At 58.2% G+C, this 19,833-nt stretch overlaps 1 protein-coding gene and 1 pseudogene across 1 annotated transcript; one reads left to right on the top strand and one right to left on the bottom strand.

The window, feature by feature from the left end:
- Window positions 1-2,282: 2,282 nt before the first annotated feature.
- Window positions 2,283-5,771, bottom strand: LOC125134358 (tigger transposable element-derived protein 1-like; annotated as a pseudogene).
- Window positions 5,772-6,864: 1,093 nt separating this feature from the next.
- Window positions 6,865-18,362, top strand: LOC125134362 (AFG3-like protein 1). The gene is given in 11 exon segments (XM_047793572.1): window positions 6,865-6,978; window positions 7,184-7,551; window positions 9,534-9,609; window positions 10,313-10,410; window positions 10,829-10,973; window positions 11,842-11,958; window positions 15,392-15,499; window positions 16,617-16,732; window positions 17,516-17,665; window positions 17,775-17,813; window positions 17,815-18,362. Coding segments are annotated over 7 exon segments (765 nt in total). The 5' UTR covers window positions 6,865-6,978; window positions 7,184-7,551; window positions 9,534-9,609; window positions 10,313-10,410; window positions 10,829-10,933; the 3' UTR covers window positions 18,010-18,362.
- Window positions 18,363-19,833: the final 1,471 nt, after the last annotated feature.

The following is a 19,833-nucleotide window of genomic DNA, read 5'->3' as shown; positions in this document are numbered from 1 at the left end:
CATTGACCCGACGTGAGCAGCAGAAAGGTGGCCAGTTGTGCAGGTCCAGGGCTGGCTCCAGAGAAACTCACTTCTTCACAAGCAGACCCACCGAGGGGGCCCTCAGGAGAGCCACGCATCTCCTCTCAGCTACAGCCCAGTCCCCGGGGGACCGGGGGGCGGGGACAGGGACACAGGCAGCAGGGTGGGAGGTGTGCCAGGGCTGCGGTGTGAGCACCAGCCCCGACCTCGGGTAACTGAAGCTGCGCTCTGAGGATGCCGCCTTTACCTAGCCTCCTCAAGGTACGAAAGAGGAAGTTTCTTTTAATCCTTTTTTTTTTTAGGGCCACACCCACAGCATATGGAGGTTCCCAGGCCAGAGGTTGAATCGGAGTTGCAGCTACCCGCCTACATCGCAGCCACAGCAACGCTGGATTCTTAACCTCCTGAGCAAGGCCAGAGACTGAACCTGCGTGTCCTCACGGATGCTACTTTGGTTTGTTACCACTGAGGCAGGACGGAAACTCATCTTTTCACCTTTTGACAAATTTAGGTTTACAGAAGTGTTGCAGAAACATGGACCCATCTCCTAAATTCCCCAAATGTTGGCATCTTGCCCCATTGGTTTTGGCCTCTCCGCACACACCACTTCTTTTGAACCATCTGGCAGCGATGGCAGCCCTTTGCCTGATTCCTTCCGCATCGCTCCCCCAAAGCGCGCTACCGCACACGGCTGCTGGGCAGTCACCAGTCCGCGAGTTCGCACTGACTGGGTTCCACCAACCCGTAACAGACCTCACTCAAAATCGGCCCCTCGGGAGGTCCCGTCGTGGCGCAGAGGAAACGAGGCTGACTAGGAACCATGAGGTTGCGGGTTCAATGCCTGGCCTCGCCCAGTGGGTTAAGAATCCGGCACGGCCAAGGGCTGTGGTGTGGGTCGCAGACTTGGCTTGGATCCCGTGTTGCCGTGGCCGTGGTGTAGGCCGGCGGCTACAGCTCCGACCGGACCCCCCGCGCCCGGGAACCTCCATGTGCCGCGGGTCTGGCTCTAAAAAGCAGAAGAAAAAAGAAAAAAAAAAAAAGAGGACCTAAACACACATTCGACACCGGGAGTTCTCACTCGTGCTTCCAATTTCAAGACAAAATGATTCATTCTTTCCCTTTTCCTGTGTGCCGGGACAGTGAAGGCCCCGGGCCCGGGGCGCACGGAGCACCTTCCCCACGGCTGACCTGGGCCAAGGAGGCAGCAGCTCACTCGCAAGCACTTAGGAGGCGTTTGGAGAGCTCTCTTCTCTGAAGCCTGAGGGCATCGTCGGGACAGTGTTGGAAATGAACGTGGGTGTCCCTCCCTCTTCACTGTGCATTTCTGATGCCTGTGAAATACGGTTCTGTTGGGATGTTCTGCTGCTTCCCTTCCCTGTTTCCTCTTCCCTCTCGTTTGTGCAGTATGTTAACGTGGGTCCCAAAGCCAGAACTTTACCAGGGGACTCGGTCAGGCGGCTCCCTCACCCCTGTACCTGTCTCTTCAGTCTTTTTTTTTTTCAGCTGCACCCAGGCATATGCAAGTTCCCAGGCCAGGGACTGAACTGGAGCCAGAGCTGTGACCTACACCACAGCTATGGCAATGCTGGCCTTAACTCACTGCGCTGGGCCAGGGATTGAGCCGTGCTGCCACAGAGGCAAAGCCAGGTCCTCAACCCGCTGTGCCACAGTGGGAACTCTGACCCTTTCAATCATTTTTTTTTCCCTTTCAGTTTTTGATTTCTCCTTCTTGCGCTTTCTGTACAAATGAGAAAGACAGGCATATGTCTTATTTTCCCTTCTTTCTTCTGCAAAAGGCAGAATACTATACTACATTCTTCCATGTTGTTATTTTTCAATACATAGTACATCCTGGAAGCCACTCCGCATCAGTTGCGTTCTTTATTACTAGTGTAAAGTCACTTACATTTGCTATATTCCATTGTGTGGAATTGCCACCTCATGTTTGATCGTCCTGGAGACTCTTCAGGCTGTTTCCTAGCTCTTGCTGGTACAACAACCCTGCAACAAATAACCTGTGCCTATGTATCTCCTTTGGTGGAGGTGCGTTTTCTGGGTATAATCCTCAAAGTGGGATTGCTGAAACAGAAGAAATCTTTGGGAGTTCCCATTGTGGCACAGCGGAAATGAATCCAACTATACCCATGAGGAGGCAGGTTTGATCCCTGGCCTCGCTCGATGGATTGAGGATTCCGCGTTGCCGTGGCTGTGGTGTAGACTGGCAGCTGTAGCTCCAATTCGACTCCTAGCCTGAGAACTTCCATATGCCGAGGGTGCAGCCCTGAAAAGCAGAAAAGAAAAATAAAGAAGGAAGTCTTTTTATCTTGACTTCACTCGGGTGTGTGGATGTTCCTAGGCCAGGGACCAAACCTGTGCCACAGCAGCCCCCAAGCCACAGCAGGGACAACGCCAGGTCCTTAACCTGCTGAGCCATCAGGGAACTCCAAGAAATGCTTTGTTTTTTTTTTATTAGTGTTTGATGCCCCCACAAGGGACGCACTGATTTGCCTTCCCACCAGCCAGGAATGAGGATGCCTGTCATCTTCGAGCCTCACCAAGAGTATGTAGTCGTACTTTTCATTACTGCCAGTCTGATTGAGAAATGGTGTCTGTGTGGCTTCAATTTGCACTTCACTGAGTGAGGTTAAACTTAGGCTTCAAGATCTAATTGACTTATTTATGAATTATATCTTTTGTCCACCTTTCTATTGGATTTTTAGTATTTATTTTTCTTTTCAATTTTCACGTATCAGGGGTATCAGCTGATTTTCTGTGAGATATCTTCTTCCAGTGTGTCACTTGCCTTTGATATTGTTTGTAATGTTTTATCTTCATGGAAAAGCTTCTTTCCTTTTTCTCTGGCTGCACCCATGGCATGTACAAGTTTCCAGGCTAGGGATCGAACCTGTACCACAGCAGCAATCCAAGCTGCTGCAGTGACAATGCTGGATCCTTAACCTGCTGCACCACAAGGAAGCTCTTCTCATGGTTTGTTTTAAATAACTTTTCCAAGATATTATTTCACGCAATCTTCTTAAAGCACACTTTTAAGTAAAATTTTAATGACAAGATGTGATGCTTTCAAGTGTTAAAATGAAAACACCAGAAGAGGACTCAGAGGCTTGGCTGGGCTTCCTCCCCAAAGTCCCAGGGACCGACCTCTGGTTAAGTTTGGTTGCACGCCCAGACGACAGCCTAGAAGAGCTGCTGCGAGCGCCACGCCTTCTCGCCGCACAATTCCCTGTAGCAGCTTATTGCATCATTGATGGCATTTGAAACTCTCCGTTTCCACTCGTCATCAGGGCTGTGACTGGCGAGGACCTGTAAGCCGGCCTCGAAATGTGAGAAGGCTCTGGACAGCTCCTGCGGGGTCAGCTGGCGCGGGGCCGGGGCGGCATCCGCGCTGCCCTCCTCTTCGGGTGGCTCCTGCTCCAGCTGCATCAGCTCGTCATTCGAGAAACCTCCTCGTGGGACCGCAGCAGTCGCGCCACGTCACCTTCCGCCACCTCTCCGAGAGCCACTTTGTCAGCAAGGCTCACGATGCTCCCTTGAAGCTGTGCGATGCTGTCTGCTTGGGAGCCGCTCTGGAACTGAACACACTCAGGCCACACGCTGTTCATCGTGGCTGCTCTGAGCTCCTCCCAGGCTATGGCAATGTCGTCCACGGCATCCATGATACTGTGGTTTCTCCAGAAGGCCCCGACCTCAGCAGCCTCCTCCCCATCTGCTGCTTCGAGGATGTGCTCAAAAGTCCTTCTCAGGCAATGAGCTTTGAAGGCAGACGCTATGCCTTGACCCACAGGCTGCATCAGCTTGGCTGTACTGTCACAAAGATACTCCACTCTTACCTTATCGGACAGATCGCTCAAGTTTACTGGATGGCACGGTGCACTGTCTAAGATGAGCAGGGCTTTGTTGGCGAGGTTACTTTGGGCGCAGTATTTTTCAACGGCAGGGCAAAAAAGGCCCGTGAACCATTCATGGAAGATGCTCCTGGTGGCCCAGGCCTTTTTGTTTGAGCGCCAGAGTACAGGCAAATCGGGCTTGGAGTACCCCTTCAGAGCCCTGGGGTTTTCTGAGCGGTACACTAACAAGGGCTTCAGCTTAAAGTCCCCAGCCGCGTTGCCACCAAGAAGCAGCATCAAGCGATCCCTAGATGGTACAACCCCCCACTCGGTTTTCTCTTCCAACGAGAGACATGTTCCCTCAGGCATTCTTTTCCAATAAAGCCCTGTCTCGTCTACATTAAAAACTTGCTGGGGGGTGTACTCACCCTCCTGGATGATGCTTTTCAATACTTCTGGGTACAGGTCTTCCTTGCCAGGAGCGGTGCTGGGCATCTTCAGGTGGGGCCAACAGTGGCGTCCCCTGAATCTCACAAACCACCCTTTACTAGCACTAAACTTCTCCGTTTGGAAGCTCGCACCTTGTTCACGCTGTAAGTCGTCGAACAAACTCTTAGCCTTCTCCTGAATAACGGAGACGCTCAGGGCCACCTTCCGCTGGCCATGGTCTTCAAGCCACACATGCAACAATCGCTCCATGGTCTCCATGAGTGCGCTTCGGTGGCGGGTCAGCCGAGATGCTCGCGAGGGGGTGGCGATTTGGGAGCTCGCTTTGATTTTTTTCTTTATTATCTCGGATGGTAGCCACTGTGGAGACGGCAAGGCCTAAGGCCTTTGCGATCTGGCTGAGCTTTTCACCCATCTCAAATCGTCTTAACACTTCTAATTTTACGTCTAGGGCAATTGCTTTCCGTTCCCTTTTGGCACTCCCGGGGAGGGCCGCCGCGCTTAGGGGCCTTTTCCCAGGCATCTTTGCCTCCAAAAGGTACAGAAACAGCAGCACTCCCAGGTGCAAGAAAAGCCTGTTTCCTCAAGGCTCCCTTGCAGAACTCGGGACAGGAAGTGGGGCTTCGAGGAGGAGGCGCAGGCTGACGTCCCCGGAGACGCGAAGGGTCGCTACAGGTCTGCCCAGCCACACTGCCCAGGAACAGGCCGGTTCATTCTGGGCTGCAGGGCGGGCAGCGTGGCCCCCCCCCCCCCCCCCCCCCCGGCGTCCATCAGTGTCCAAATTCCTGGACAGCAAGCACATCAGGCCTGGCTGAGTTCCTGTGATGCAGAAAATAAAAATCCGAGCAAGGGAAGGAAGGTGTCTGACACACGCCCCGCCAGTTCCAAGCAGAACCTGTTCCCAGCGCGCCGCGGGGACCACGAGGAGCCCCGGACCCAGCCCGCGCGCGGGGCGGGCGGCGGGCGCTCGACTCTGAGAGCCGCTGCCCACGGAGGACCCCGGGAGCGCGTGTCCTCGGAGACGCCCGATTTAAAGTAAGTCTAAAGGCGCTGGCTCCCCTCTCAGCATCTCGTGCGAGTCGGTCCCTGGGCAGGTCAGGTGTCTGGGCGGGGAAAGGCGTCTGCGTAGGACTAGGCAGGGCGCGCGTTCGGAGGCCGACGGCATCAGGCCATCAAGCAGACACCTGAAGAGAGGGCCCCGTGTCGGCGCCTCGGCCCTACGGCGCATGCGTTAGGCGACCGCGCGGGTCGGCTCGGGGCGTGGCGTCCTCCGGCCCGTTCGCCGCAGCGGGGCGCGGGTGCCCGCCCGAGCGGCGTCGGGTCGGGCGTGGAGCCTGTCCCAGCGGCCGCCGGCGGTGGTCGGCCCGCTCGCCGTGCTGTGGCGAGGCGGCTGGACGGCTGGGGCGGGCGGGCAGTCGTTCGGACCCGTCCGGCAGGTGAGCCCACCGATCCGGGGCGGCAGGGAGGACGGCTGACCTCGGCGCCGCGCTCGCGCCGTTGGGGTGCGCGGGTCGGTGCCGGGGAACGGGGTGCGCGCGAGGGAACCCGCCAACCCAGGAGCGGCGGCGACACCCCCTGCCAGAGGGCCCTGGGGCTCCCGCCCAGTCCCGAGTCCGTCGCTCCCTCGGGCCCCGCCCCCCTCCCTCGGGCCTCGGGCCCCTTTCGCCCTTTACTTTTTTTTTTTTTTGTCTTTTTGTTATTTCTTGGGCCGCCCCTGCGGCATATGGAGGTTCCCAGGCTAGGGGTCGAATCGGAGCTGTAGCCACCGGCCTACGCCAGAGCCACAGCAACGCGGGATCCGAGCCGCGTCTGCAACCTACACCACAGCTCACGGCAACGCCGGATCGTTAACCCACTGAGCAAGGGCAGGGACCGAACCCGCAACCTCATGGTTCCTAGTCGGATTCGTTAACCACTGCACCACGACGGGAACTCCTTGGTTTTTATTTTAATGGCCCCACCCGTGTCATATGGAAGTTTCCGAGCCAGGTACTGACTAAGCCTTATCTGCAGCTACGTGGGATCCTTTAACCCACCTCCTTGGGTGGGGGATGGAACCTGCACCTAGGCAGCCACCTGAGCTCCTGCGGTGGGTTTCTTAATCTCCTGTGCCATAGCTGGAACTCCATAACTCTTATTTTATGGAAGAGGAAATGTGAGGTCACAGCTGCTCCAGCATTTTCAGTTATTTATTTATTTATTTTTGCTTTTTAGGGCTGCACTTGTGGGATATGGAGATTCCCAGGCTAGGGGTCGAATCAGAGCTGCAGCCTCCAGCCCACCCCACAGCCACAGCAGTGCAGGATCCAAGCCACGTCTGCAGCCTCCACCACAGCTCACAGGCAGCGCCAGAGCCTTAACCCACTGGGATTGAACTCGAGTCCTCATGGGTACCGGTCGGGTTTGTTACTGCCGGGCCACATGGGAGCTCCGTGAAAGGTGTTTTTAATGGGGTAAAGCAGATGAAGACTTCAGGGTTACACGTCAGCCTGAATCCCAGTCCCTCGGAGGCTGTAATCGCCACTGTGGGAAATGCCCCATTGACTTGCAGAGGCGGATAATTCTCTCTCGTCGCAGTGCCTGCAGGGAGTCCACGTCCAGCAGTGGTCCCTGGGGTCAGGACTGACGTCGGGTTCCCAGTGGCTCTGTTCGAAGCCACCCGAAGGTGCTCTTCTTTTTCTGTCATCATTACCTGCACCAGGTTCACGGGAACCAAGCGAGGCTCCCTTGCGGTCTGTGTGGGGAGCGTGACACGGGGTGCGGGATGACGCAGGAGCTCCTGCCCTCCCCTTCTTAGCTTCCGAACTCGGTCACACCCCGCTCTTCTCGCTGCTGCGTCACCTCCTGTCCTTATGGTTTTGTTCTGTCAGTGAAGGTGGTGAGAGAGATACTCCTCTGAAAGGACGTCGAGGGCGAGTCCTGGGGGCCGGGAGCAACCCTTTGTTTCTGCCCGGCTGAGGGTTGGCCGGGCTGCGTCACGGTTCCCAGCAGAGGCAGCGTGCAGAATGCAGTTCGTTGGGAGCACGTTGGCCCCGAAAGCAGGCTGGGGGCTGCCCTCAGCGTTTCTGGGGGAGCCTGGGTGTGGAGGCCCGCAGCGCGAGCAGGAGGACCTGCGGACTCGGAGGCGCGCGTCGAGCGCATCAAGCTGACGTCCAGGAAAAAACTGGCTTCTCCCTCAGCCTCTTTGTCCTGGTTTAAGCGCATGGCTGCTTATAGGAGTGCGATGCCTGCTTTTAAGGTACCGGAACCTCGGAGTTGTGATAATTTCTGCTATATGACAAAGTGATTCAGGAGTTCCTGTGATGGCTCAGTGGTTAACCAACCCGACTCGTGGAGTTCCTGTCGTGGCTCAGTGGTTAGCGAATCCGACTAGGAACCATGAGGTTGCGAGTTGCATCCCTGGCCTCGCTCCGTGGGTTAAGGATCCGGCGTTGCCGTGAGCTGTGGTGTAGGTTGCAGACTCGGCTCTTGAGTTGCTGTGGCTCTGGCGTAAGCTGGCAGTTATAGCTCCAATTCGACCCCTAGCCTAGGAACCTCCAAATGCCGCAGGAGCAGCCCAAGAAATGGCAAAAAGACCAAAAAACAAAAACAAAAAGTACCAGAACCTCTTCATCTTGTCCGTACGGGTTTGCAGAATTCTTGAAGAGAAGTATAAGAAACACAGACTTAGAAAAACCGACAGGGGAGTTCCTGTCGTGGTGCAGCAGAAACAAAGCTGACTAGGAACCATGAGGTTGTGGGTTTGATCCCTGGCCTCACTCAGTGGGTCAAGGATCTGGCGTTGCTGTGAACTGCGGTATAGGTGGCAGACAGGGCTTGGATCCCGAGTTGCTGTGGCTCTTTCTGGCGGAGGCCGGCGACTACGGCCTCATGGATAGTGGGTTCATTACCACTGGCCCGCAGCGAGAACTCTCCCTTCCCTGTCGATTGCTGTGCTGTGACCCGGACTCCAGTACCGTGTCGACTGAAAGCGGCGAGAGAGGGCCTCTTCGTCCTGCTCCGGGTTTTAGCGAGGAGGCTTTTCGCGTTTCTCCGTTGCGTGTTCCGTTGGCTGTGGGTTTGTCAGACGTGGTTGTTACTATGTTGAGATGTGTTTCCTCGGAACCCACCTTGGTAAGAGTTTTTATTATGAGTGGGTGTTGACTTTTGTCAAGTCCTTTTTCTCCATCTATTGAGACGGTCGTGTGGTTTTGGAATTTTCTTCTGCTAAGTGCTGTGTGAGGTTGATTCACCTGCGTCGAACCATCGGCTTGAACTTGGGATGAATCCCACTTCGTTGTGGTGTGTGGTCTTTTTCATGTATTGTTGGATTCGGTTGACTAAAAATTTTGTTGAGAACTTTTGTGTCTATATTAGTCAAAGATAGTGGCCTGTAGTTTTATTTGGTAGTATCTTTGGTTTTGGTATGAGGGTGATGGTGGCTTCATAGAATGTCTTTGGGAATGTTTCTTCTTTTTCAGCCTTTTGGAAAAGTTTTGGAAGGATGGGTGTAAGTTCCTCTTTGTATTATGTTTGGTAGAACTTGCCTCTGAAGTCATCTGATCTTGGACTTTTGTCTGTGGTGGTTGTTTTTCTTTTCCTTTCTTTTCTTTTTTCAGCCACCCCCATAGTATGTGGAAGTTCCTAGGCCAGGATTGAATCTGAGCCACATGTGCGACCTACACCACAGCTGCAGCAACACCAGATCCTTATCCCACTGTGCCACAGTGGGAACTCCTGAAGGAGTTTTTTGTTTGTTTGTTTGTTTTGTTTTGTTTTGTTTTGTCTTTCTTCTAGGGCCACACCCATGGCATATGGAGGTTCCCAGGCTAGGGGTCTTATTGGAGCTGCAGCTGCCGGCCTACAGCCACAGCAACGCCAGATCCTTGACCCACTGAGCGAGGCCAGGGATCAAACCCACAGCCTCATGGTTCCCAGCTGGATTCGTTTCCGCTGCATCACAATGGGAATTCCCAGTACAGGACTTTGACTTACGTTCCTCTTGGCCGTTTAAGCCAGTTTGGAAGCTGCTGCTCAGCTGTAGCAGCTTTTATGTTCTCTTCTCGCCTGGCTCCTAGTTCCTGAAACACCCCCAGGCTGAAAGTGTCCACAGTAGGAGGAAGGCAGAACCCAGACTGTGCTGTGCAGCGCAGGCTGCTCCCGGGGGAGGCGTGCCTCTCTGCGTGGGACGGGGACAGAGGCCCGCGTCCTGCGGGAGACTCACGGCTTCCTCTCTTCTAGGTGGACCGGCTGGAAGTCGTGAACAAACAGTCCGTGCGTGTCATTCCCGCTCCCAGGACTTCGTCCGCGGTGAGGGGTGGGTGCAGGGCCGGCTGTTCCAGACGGAGATTTTGCTTTTGGTTTAGTGTAAGGTGTCGTTTTGGGGTTTGTTTCAGAGAAACGCCTCTCCTGGTTTTACTGCCCACCCCCCACCCCCCCCGTAAGGTCCTCTTTTATTTGCTGATGCACACGGACACCTCGGGGACAAGTCCCAGGTAGCACGAGACCCCGTATGAGGCTGTGACTGGCCGTGTAACATGTCAGAGCCGCTAGCCAGGGTTTGGGAGGAGAGGAGAGGAAAGGGCCAAAGGCGGCAAAGGCAGGGTCAGCAGTCGATGGGCTTTTCCCCCCTTTTACAGCTGCACCTGCGACATACGGAGGGTCCCAGGCGAGCAGTAAATCAGAGCTGCCGCTGCTGGCCTGGCCGCAGCCCCAGCAACGCAGGATCTGAGCCGCATCTGTGCCCTGCGCTGCAGCTTGCGGCAGGGCTGGGCCCTTAACTCATGGAGCAAGGCCAGGGATCAAACCCACATCCTCACGGACACTGTATCGGGTTCTTAACCCGCTGAACCACAGCGGGAGCTCCGTGGTGGGCGTTTCTGCTTTGATTTGAAACCCGAGGCTGTGGGTTTTGGCGCTGGGGCCTGTTGGAGCTGCTTGGGGCTTTCCTGGGGCCGGAGCTGGTGAGGAGGCTGTGTGGCCGCTGCCGCCTGTCGCCACTCATGCCGAGGTCTCTGCAGAGGTCCGTGCGGTGCGACGTCGGCAGTGTGGACAGCTTTGAGTGCAACCTGGAGACCGCCCACCAGACGGCTGTGGTCTACACCAGCAAGAGCCACGGGTGAGTGCGGGCCTCACCGCTCTGCCGGTTGAGTGCTCCGCTCGCAGCTGCAGCGTCCGCAGTGGCACAGGAGTCTGTCCGTCGGTTTTTATTGAAGAGAGAATTGCTGAGGGGAAGGCTGAGCCAGGCGGCCGGAGAAAGGGTGCGGCGGGCCGGGGGCCCCTCAGCCGTGAGCAGGCCGGGCTGGGCCGTGGGACTTCTGAAGGGAGGCGGTGGGCCGCCCTCCGCGCCCCCCAGGTGAGGTTGGGCAAGGATTGGGGAAGCTGCCTATATGGGCTGGCACGTTTTGGAGAGAGAGACTGCTCCGTTTGTGCAGCAGAACCACGTGCTGGAGCCGCCTGCCCTTGAGAGCGTGCTGGCGGTGTTTGTGGCCTTTCTCTTGAGGGAACGTGAGTCGTGGTTGTTTTTGACTTTCCAGCTCTTTCTTGCAAACCCTGGTACCCACCCTTCTCCTGGTTGGCATCCTCTGCCACTGTCGTGGTGTTGGCCTGGCACTTACCGCCCTGACGTCCTGGACCCGGCCATGATGCGGCCTGGCCGCTTTGACCGTCGGATTTACATTGGTGAGTGTGCTGGCCGCCTGGATGCTCACGCATGGGCCCTCATGCTCTTGGCTTAGAAGTTTAGTTAGGAGTTCACGTTGTGGCTCAGCAGGTTAAGGAGCAGACATCATGTCTGTGAGCACGCGGGTTCGATCCCTGGCCTCCCTCAGTGGGTTAAGGATCCGGCGTTGCCGGGAGCTGTGGTGTAGGTCACAGACGCAGCTCGGATCTGGCACTGCTGTTGTTGTGGCTTGTGGTGTAGGCTGGCAGCTGTAGCTCCGATTCACCCCGTAGCCTGGGAACCTCTTTATGCTGCGGGTGCAGCCCTAAAAAGCAAAAACAAACAAACAAGCAAGCAAACAAGAGCTTGGTTAGATCATCAGCTGTGTGTTTGGAGCAGAGTCCGCTGCGGTCCCGAAGCAGTGAGCCTGTGAGGCGGTGGAGGTGCCTGGCTGCCCTGCGCTGTGGGAGCAGGGATGTGGTCGGGGCTGTGGGCATGCCACTGCTGCCCATGCAGTGGTGGCAGGAGGCATGTGACACAAGTAAGTTCATCAGCTCTTACTTCCTGGTGCCGTTACTTGGACTCCGAGCAGAGTCTGCCAGCGAGGCGCTCACGCGGCCTCTCTGCCTGGGAGGACCTGTTGCCAGGGCAGCCCGCGTCCCCCTCTTTGTTGGGTCTCGGTCCTTGGGACGGGGTGCCGTTGACTAGAGGCTACACAGTCAGGAAAGGGCTTCAGAGCTGAAGGTCTGGGACCTGGGGATCGTTTTTCTTGGCTCCCCGGCCCCAGTGAGTAGCCAAGGGCAGTGCAGACACACGGGGCTGCCTGTGCAGCCACTGTGAGGTGCCCGCCAGTGACCCTCCCCGGGGCTCTGTGCCTCTCTCTGTTAGGCCCCCCTGACATCAAAGGCAGGTCCTCTATCTTCAAGGTCCATTTGCGTCCACTGAAGCTGGATGGGAGCCTCAGCGTGGCGAGGAAGCTGGCGGCCCTCACGCCCAGCTTCACAGGTGAGTGTCGCCAGGCTGTGCCGCTTGCCTGGGGAGGCTGGGTGTCGCTGGGTGGTTTCTGGTTGTGGCATCTGGTCCTGGCAGGTGCCACCCCCGTCTTCAGAACCTTGAACCTGCCGAGACATAGCAGAGGCCTTAGAGATGCTTAGCCCCAAAACTGACTTGTTCCTTTTTTTTTTTTTTGCCTTTTTGCCTTTTTTAGGGCTGCTCCCGTGGCATATGGAGGTTCCCAGGCTAGGGGTCGAATCGGAGCTATAGCCACCCGCCTACGCCAGAGCCACAGCAACGCCAGATCCAAGCTGCATCTGCAACCTACACCACAGCTCACAGCAACACCGGCACCTTAACCCACTGAGTGAGGCCAGGAATCGAACCCGCAACCTCAGGGTTCCTAGTCGGGTTCGTTAACCACTGCGCCACGACAGGAACTCCTGATTTGTTCCGTTTTAATTCTGTTGAGGCTTGCTAAGTTTTGACTGCAGAGATGAGGCCGGGAGAGGTGAAGAAGCCATACTGTTTCCTCGTTGCCCTCCCACCCTGGTCTTCCTTTGCCCTTTCTCCTCTTTGTAATTAAAACTCCGCATTTTGGAGTTCCCATCCTGGCGCAGTGAAAGTGAACCCGACGAGGAACCATGAGGTTGAGGGTTGGATCCCTGGCCTCGCTGAGTGGGTTAAGGATCCGGCGTTGCCGCGAGCTGTGGTGTAGGTCGTAGACACAGCTCGGATCTGGCGTTGCTGTGGCTGTGGTGTAGGCCGGCAGCTAAAGCTCCGATTCGACCCCTAGTCTGGGAACCTCCATAGGCCACAGGTTTGGCCCTAAAAACAAACACAAAAACAAAACAAAAACCTCAGCATTTTGCATTGGAAAGCTTGTTTCCCTACTAGGTGGTTTAAACCTCAGGAGTTCAGAGATTCTCCCAGGGCCTTCCTGCCCAGCTCACCCTCCTCGGCGGCCACAGGGCCTTGCGAGCCCAAGTTCCCGTGGCCCCCTGGGTGCCTCATTCCCTCCAGCCACCACAGCCGCTTCTTGGTGTTCCGAGCAGGGAAGAGACGAGGGCTGGTCTGGCGCCTCCCAGCGTGGGCGGCCCTCCTGGCGCGGCAGGTGAAGGACCCAGTGTTGTCGCTGCTGTGGCACGGGTTTGACCCTCTTCCGGGAACGTCTCTGTCTCATGAGGATGGCCAAAAAGAAATCCCCCAAACCAAAAACTTCTCCAAATGAATAAAAGACGGGAGCCTACATATCCAGAAAGGTCATCAGACTCCAAAGAAGATAAACCCAGAGCCTCCACACGGAAGCGCTTCGTAACCCACGTTGGTCAGAGGTAAAGAGACGCTTGACGCCTGCCGGGGGGCCGGACCTCGCCCTCTGGGCCGTGAGATTCCCTCGACTCCTTGCTGAGCCCTGGAGGCCGGACGGCACTGGGTCTGGCTGAACCCAGGCATTCCCAGGATGCGTTTTGTCTTGTTTTTCTCCTGCTGAGGGAGCTTATTCTGGTTAGACCTGCCCTCAGAGACGTCCTGGAGTCCCTCAGGCTGCAGTAGAAGGTGCTGGTTAGTCATCGGAGGCCCTGTGACAGAGCCCCCCCGACACAGGTCCCTGCGTCACCAAGGGGGCCGCGCCGTGGTGGTCTTGGTTTGTAGCTTCTTTTTCTCTCCCTCTGGGGTTTCGAGGACAAGGGCGGGAACCCGTCCTTAGCTGTCTGTTAACGGACCCCTGCTGTAGCAGGTGGACCCTGTGACAGGTCGCGGTGACGACGGCAGTTGCTGCGGGGGAGCAGGACGCGCGTGTGTTGTTTCGGCTGAACACGGGACAGCTGCCTTTGAAATTCCCAGGGAACTGCCAAGGGCCCGAACAGCCAACACAGCCTCGTAAAGGAGCCGAGTTGGAAGACTCCCTCCCATCTCGAGCCCCAGCCCCCGAACGAGGCTCAGACCTAGACCCGCAGAGTGAAGCCCAGAGGCTTGTGCGTCTTGAGCAGTTGCTCTCTCAAGGGTGCCGAGGCCCGTCGATGGGGACGGAGGTCCATCCAGCCAGAGGTGCCGGGCCGCCGTCTCCACAAGCAAACGCAGGAATACGGCCCTGGGACCGAACGCAGAGCCCGACTCAAGGTGGGCAGGCGACCAGGAGCTCTGAGGTCTTAGGGGAGAGTGGGGGGTCGGCCCTGGTGTCTCGCGTGCCAGGCACCACGTGAGACGCGGAATTGGACTCCCGCAAAAGCGAAGTCCTGCGCATCAGGGGCCTTGTCGAGGGAGTGAGAAGGTACCTACAAGTGGGAGGAAATGGCTGCATCTGGGAAGGGTCTGGAATTCGGAGCCCAATTTAAATCAGGCAGAGCATTTGAATGTACGTTTTCCCAAAGACGTACCCGTGGCCAGAAAGCAGGTGAAAAGCAGCCCAGTGTCATCAGTCATTGAGAATTCACATTGAACCCACAGCGAGATGACACTGCACGCCCACCGGGCTGGCCGCGAAGACCGCCGAGAGGAGTGGGCAGGGCTGTAGGGAAAGGGGACCCTTGCGCGTTGCTGGCGGCATGTCACACGGTGTGGCCGTGGAGATCAGGTTGGCGGTACTTCAAGTAGTGAAATCCAGGAGTTCCCGCTGGGGCACACAGGATTGGCAGCACGTTGGGACTCCTGGGACACGGGTTCTGTCCCCGGCATTGCCGCAGGTCTGCTTTGGTTGTGGCTGCGGCTCAGGTTTGATCCCTGGCCTGGGGACTCCATGTGCCATGCAGCAGCCGAGCATGGGCATCTCCTGGGCATCTGTCTGAGACAACTGGAAACCTTTGTCCACGCAGAGGCTTGGCCGTGGGTCTTCACAGGAGCCTCCTTCCCAGCGGCCAAAAGGCAGAACCGCCCTCGTGTCTGTGTGTGTGTGAGTGGCTGAGAGCCGTGCACAGCTGGCCCTCAGCGTCCGGATGCAGGCACGCAGGCACACGGGATCTGGGACTTGCCTGGGCTCCTCGGGACACCTGCCCAGCGCACCGGAGAAGGGGGACGAAGCGCTGGAACATGCTGTGCTGCTGCACGGGCCCCAGCATGTCACGCCCCGTGAAGAAGCACACGCGGAAGTGCCCGTGTCTTGATTCCATTTGTGCAAAACGTCCAGAACCCGGACGTCCAGACAGAGTAGATGGGTGGCTGGGGGCGGATGTGGGAAGGAGCCAGGTAGGTGCCATGACATGAACACATCTTGGTAAATCCGCTACAACTCTTTGAAACATGCATTGAAAATGGATAGATTTTGTCGAATTATACCTCACTACGTTGTTGAACTGAAAAACTGGCTAAAAGCAGAGGCGACTGACAGAGCAGCTCCCGTTTCCTTCCCGCCCTTGACCTGGTTTAGCTCTGGTCCCTCTGCTGGAGGTTTTCCTGGAGCTGCCCGCTCCGGGGATGCTCACGTCTGCTCTCTGTCCCCCCGGGTCAGGCGCTGCTATTTCCAGTGTCCGCAGTGAAGCGGCCCTCGTTGCCACCCGCCACCGGAGTCCTTCTGTTCAGAAGCACTTTGCACAGGCCCTCGAGAGGGTCCTGGGAGGTGAGCTGGCGGCCTCGGGGTGGGGACGGTCCAGCTCCACCTGCCTCGAGCTCACCCGGGCCCCCCTGCCCTCAGTGCCCTGGAGCCAGGGGACCTGCCAGCAGCTCTTGGGCTTTTTCTAGAACAGCCGCTACAATTTCAAAGGGGTGGAAGCGCCGGGCGCTGAGTCAGACCCGGGTTCGGGCGCTGACCTGGCTGGAGGAGGATGCGCCGAGTGCTTCCTCGTGGAGGCTTCAGGGCTGGGGCCACGCGCCGTGACGGCGTGAAGGGCCAGCAGGTGCTTCAGCGGGTGGGCGAGGGGCTCCCGAGCGGCGTCCTGGGGCCGGCGGGTGAGGGGCTTCCGGCGGGGAGGTGCGGGAAGTGGTGTGTTGGGACTGAAGGCTGGCCGTACTCTTTTGTTTCACTTTTTGTTGGGTTTTTAAATTTTTTTTCCAGTCTTTTCTAGGGCTGTACCCACGGCATGTGGAGGTTCCCAGGCCAGAGGTCTAATCAGAGTTGTAGCCACCAGCCTACACCACAGCTCATGGAAACACTGGATCTTTAACCGACTAAGTGAGGCCAGGGATCGAACCCACAACCTTATGGTTCCTCGTCTGATTCCTTAACCACTTAGCCGTGACGGGAACTCCTGTTTGACTTTTTTTGAGGTTGTGCTGGTGGCCATCCTGGGGAGCCAGCTGCCAAAAAGCCGGGCTTCCCTCGGGTGTCCTTGCCTTTTCTGCACCCTGTTCCCTGCCTCTAGCTGGCTTGGAGGTGGCATTTGACAATCACTTCTTGTCTCTCTCTGCTTCTGGCATCCATCACTTCCAGTCAAGCCACAGACCGAGCCTCTCATGCCATTGACTAAAGATGGGCCCCAGAGCCATCTGCTGCGGGCACACCGAAAGGGCGAGACGTGGTTCTGCAGAGCAGGGGTAGCACGGCGTCTGCTGTGGGGCCAGGCTCTGAGCCCGGCCGGAGTGTGTGTGTGGCGCTGACAGCCTTTGGGGCTGTCGCTGTTGGACGGAGGCTCTCACCGGCCGGCCCCCAGCACATCCTGAGTCGAGGGCGGGGATTGGGCACCCGTTTCTCAGCTGTCCGACCCTCCTCAGCCTCTTATCCGGAGTTGGATTTGTAGGTCTTGAGAAGAAGATGCAGGTCCTGCAGCCCTGTGAGAAGGTGACAGTGGCCTACCACGAGGCTGGCTCTGTGGTGCCGGGCTGGTTCCTGGAGCTCGCGGACCCCCAGCTGAAGGTGGGTCTCACCTCCCCGTCTGCCGTGCACTCGGGGCTGGCTCCCTCCCAGCTCATCCCTTGACCTCTGGCCTGGGTGGCGGCTGCCTGGGGACTCTGCAGGCCGTGCCGAGTGGGCATGCTCTGTCCCACGCGGCGGGCCTCTCTCGCTCTCTATTTCAGCGGCTGTAACAGTCTGGAATTGGTCGCCAGGCTCCTTGAGGGCTGGGTGGGCAGGGAGGGGTAGGGTTGGGCTTCCAGGCGGGGTCTGGACAGGGCTGCCACCTGACACACGGAGGTTGGACGTGGAGCTCGCCCCCCCCCTGCCCCGGCTTCTGCCCGCCCGTGGCTCCTCCACAGTGTCTTCGGGTTGGCAGGACCGGTGGGGTTTCTGCGTTGATCCTGGGGTGACTCCTGTCAGTGGTGGGGCCTAGGATCTCCTCTCACACACTCTGGTCCGAGGGGCGAGGTTGGTCCTGGCCGCCGGGGAGGCGCTGGGGTGACAGGGTTGCTACCCTGCCCAGCAGGTGACCATCGTCCCCCGGAGTGAGGGGCTTGGCTTCGCCCAGTGCCTGCCCAGGGAGCAGTACGTACACACGCAGGAGCAGCTCTTGGACTGTGTGTGCGCCCTGCTGGGGGGCCGGGTCGCGGAGTGGCTGTTCTTCGGGCGGGTCGCCATGGGGGCCCAGGACCACCTGCGCGGGGTCACCCACAGTGCCTACGCCCAGGTAGGGCAGTGGCCACGGTGGGCTGGGGGCTCCGGGCGTTGTCCAGCCAGGTTCACCCGTGCTCCTCACCCACCCAGGTGTGCCGTTTGCGACGAGGGCGAGGCTGGGGCAGGGGTCCTCGGACCTTCCGCAGCAGCTTCACGGATGAGGAGGTGCGGGCACTCCTCAGCACCGCCCACGCACGCACCCTGGACCTGCCGTCTCGCTGCCGGGAGCAGGTGGACAAGGCGAGTGGCGCCGCAGAGCGGGGGCTCTGCTGGGGCTCACGGTGGCCGGGCCAAGGGGGCGCGCTCTGTTGGGGCGCAGGGTGGGCGGCCTGACTGCAGCGTCTTGCAGGTGGGCAGGCAGCTGCTGGAGAAGGAGGTGCTGGAGCGGGGCGGACGTGGAGGAGCTCCTGGGCCCCTGGCCCTTCTCTGATGAGACCACTTACGCGGAGTTCGTGGAAGGCACAGGCGGCCTGGAAGGGGACATGTCCCTCACCATGGGGCTAAAGGGCTGGAACCGGGGACAGGCGCGGGACAGCCTGGAGGGTCTTCCGAAAGCAATGAAAACACACGGTGTTTTTAGCTGAGGGTCTTCTGAGCTGCAGGATTCCTGCCCCAGAGCACTCTCTCGCTGCTCCTGAGGCAGACGGGAGGGCAGTGGCGGCAACCCACCTGCCCCCTGGGGAGGCCTGAGTGTGGGAACCCCCTGGGCCCCTGAGGAATCGGGTGGTAGGCTTCTCTGCAGGGCCAGCCGCTTGGTGGGGAAACCTCGCTGCTGGGCCCTGCACTTTAACTGCCCCAGGAGGAGAGGGAGAGGGGGCTTTGGACCAGTTCAGAAACATCAACTCTCAGGCGTTCCCCTGGAGGCTCAGCGGAAACGAACCTGACTGGCATCCATGAGGACTCAGGTTCAGTCCCTGGCCTCGCTCAGTGGGTTAAGGATCCACTGTTTCCGTGAGCTGTCGTGTAGGTTGCGGATGTGGTTTGGATCCTGTGTTGCAGTGGCTGTGGTGTAGGCCGGCAGCTGCAGCTCTGATTTGAGCCCTAGCCTGGGAACCTCCATATGCCGTGGGTGCGGCCTTAAGATGACAAAAAAAAAAAGAAAAAGAAACATCACCTCTTGGTGAGGCAGCGGGGTGATGCACAAAGGAAAACAGGCCCGTATCAAAGGTAGTAGCTCTCTGGGTTGGTGGAAGCCTTGCTGGTCCTTAGGGAGGGGCCTTGACCCCTCCCGCAGGGCTGTGGTTGGGGAGGGTGGGGGCTGAGTCTGGGCCCACGCACAGCCCTGGGAGGCACCCTTCAGAGTCCCCCCTCGTTCTCAGGGTGGGGCCTTCCCCGCAGCCTGTCTCCTTGTGATCCCTTAGGGTTGGAATCTCAGAGAGGGAGGCCCTGTTCCAGGTGAGAGGAGCCACCTCTGGGTTGTAACCAAGGTCTTGGGCCCAAGAGCCCAGTGGTCTGGTTGGTCCCAGGGTGCCCTGGCGACCCAGGCCCCGGGAGCCGCGTCGGGGCTGGGAGCCTGGGCTTCGTGGGAATGGCTTCTGCGTTCCCATGGTGACGGTCAGCGGCGCCTCGGGTGGACGTCTGGGCTGACTGCTGGTGGAGGGAGCCTCGCAGGGACCCAGTGCTGGCTTGGCCAAGGCCATGGGCTGGAACTCGAGCACCGCATTTCCAAATCATTTGTTACACTTGCCTCAAAAACAGACTCTCTACCTTGGGATAAACATGTTCAGCTTTTTTGTTTGTAAAAGGTGCATGATTGAGTTTCTTAAAATCCCCAGAGCTCCCCCACAGTGCAGCCTCTGTGTGCCGAGCTTCTCGGGGTCCTGCCAGGGTCCTGCCATGAGGTGCCTTCTGAGGTAGAGCGCTCTCCTTGACCCCAGGAAGGCGCCACGTCCGAGCCTGGGGGTCTGGGTCCGGTGACCCCTGGTGACAGCATGCTCTGCCTGTGGTGCCCTCGTGCACCCACACCCTGTCTGGGCCATCGCATCACCCAGGCACCGCTGGGCCTGCGGATGAGACCTGAGCGAGAATTCTGGTTGCAGAGGCTCAGCCCATGGGAGGAACTGCCTGGCCTGGGGCTTTTTTGCCTTCTGGGGGTTTAGGCTTCATCTTTGGTCTGCTGCTCACAGCCGGCCCAACCTGCCAGCTTGCTCTTTCGATGAACCTGCTGCTCTGGGCCTCAAGCCCCCAGGAGCCTCCCTGGGCAGGAAAAGCCCCTCCAGGCCCTCGGCCCTTCCTGCCTAGGCATGTGGGGGCGGCGTCTTCATTTCTTCATGCCTGGAGAGCCTGGACCCTTGGCCCACATAAGAGCCTGGAGGCCACCTCAGTGGAGCCCCCAGTGGCTTCAACTGGGGGAGGACTGGAGCAGCCAGCCCCTGGGGTGTGCCCCTGTTCCCTGGTGTCAGCCAGGA

The sequence above is a fragment of the Phacochoerus africanus genome, chromosome 8 (genome assembly GCF_016906955.1).
Source record: "Phacochoerus africanus isolate WHEZ1 chromosome 8, ROS_Pafr_v1, whole genome shotgun sequence".
Taxonomy (NCBI): Eukaryota; Metazoa; Chordata; class Mammalia; order Artiodactyla; family Suidae; genus Phacochoerus; species Phacochoerus africanus.
This window is presented reverse-complemented; position numbering and strand designations above follow the sequence as displayed.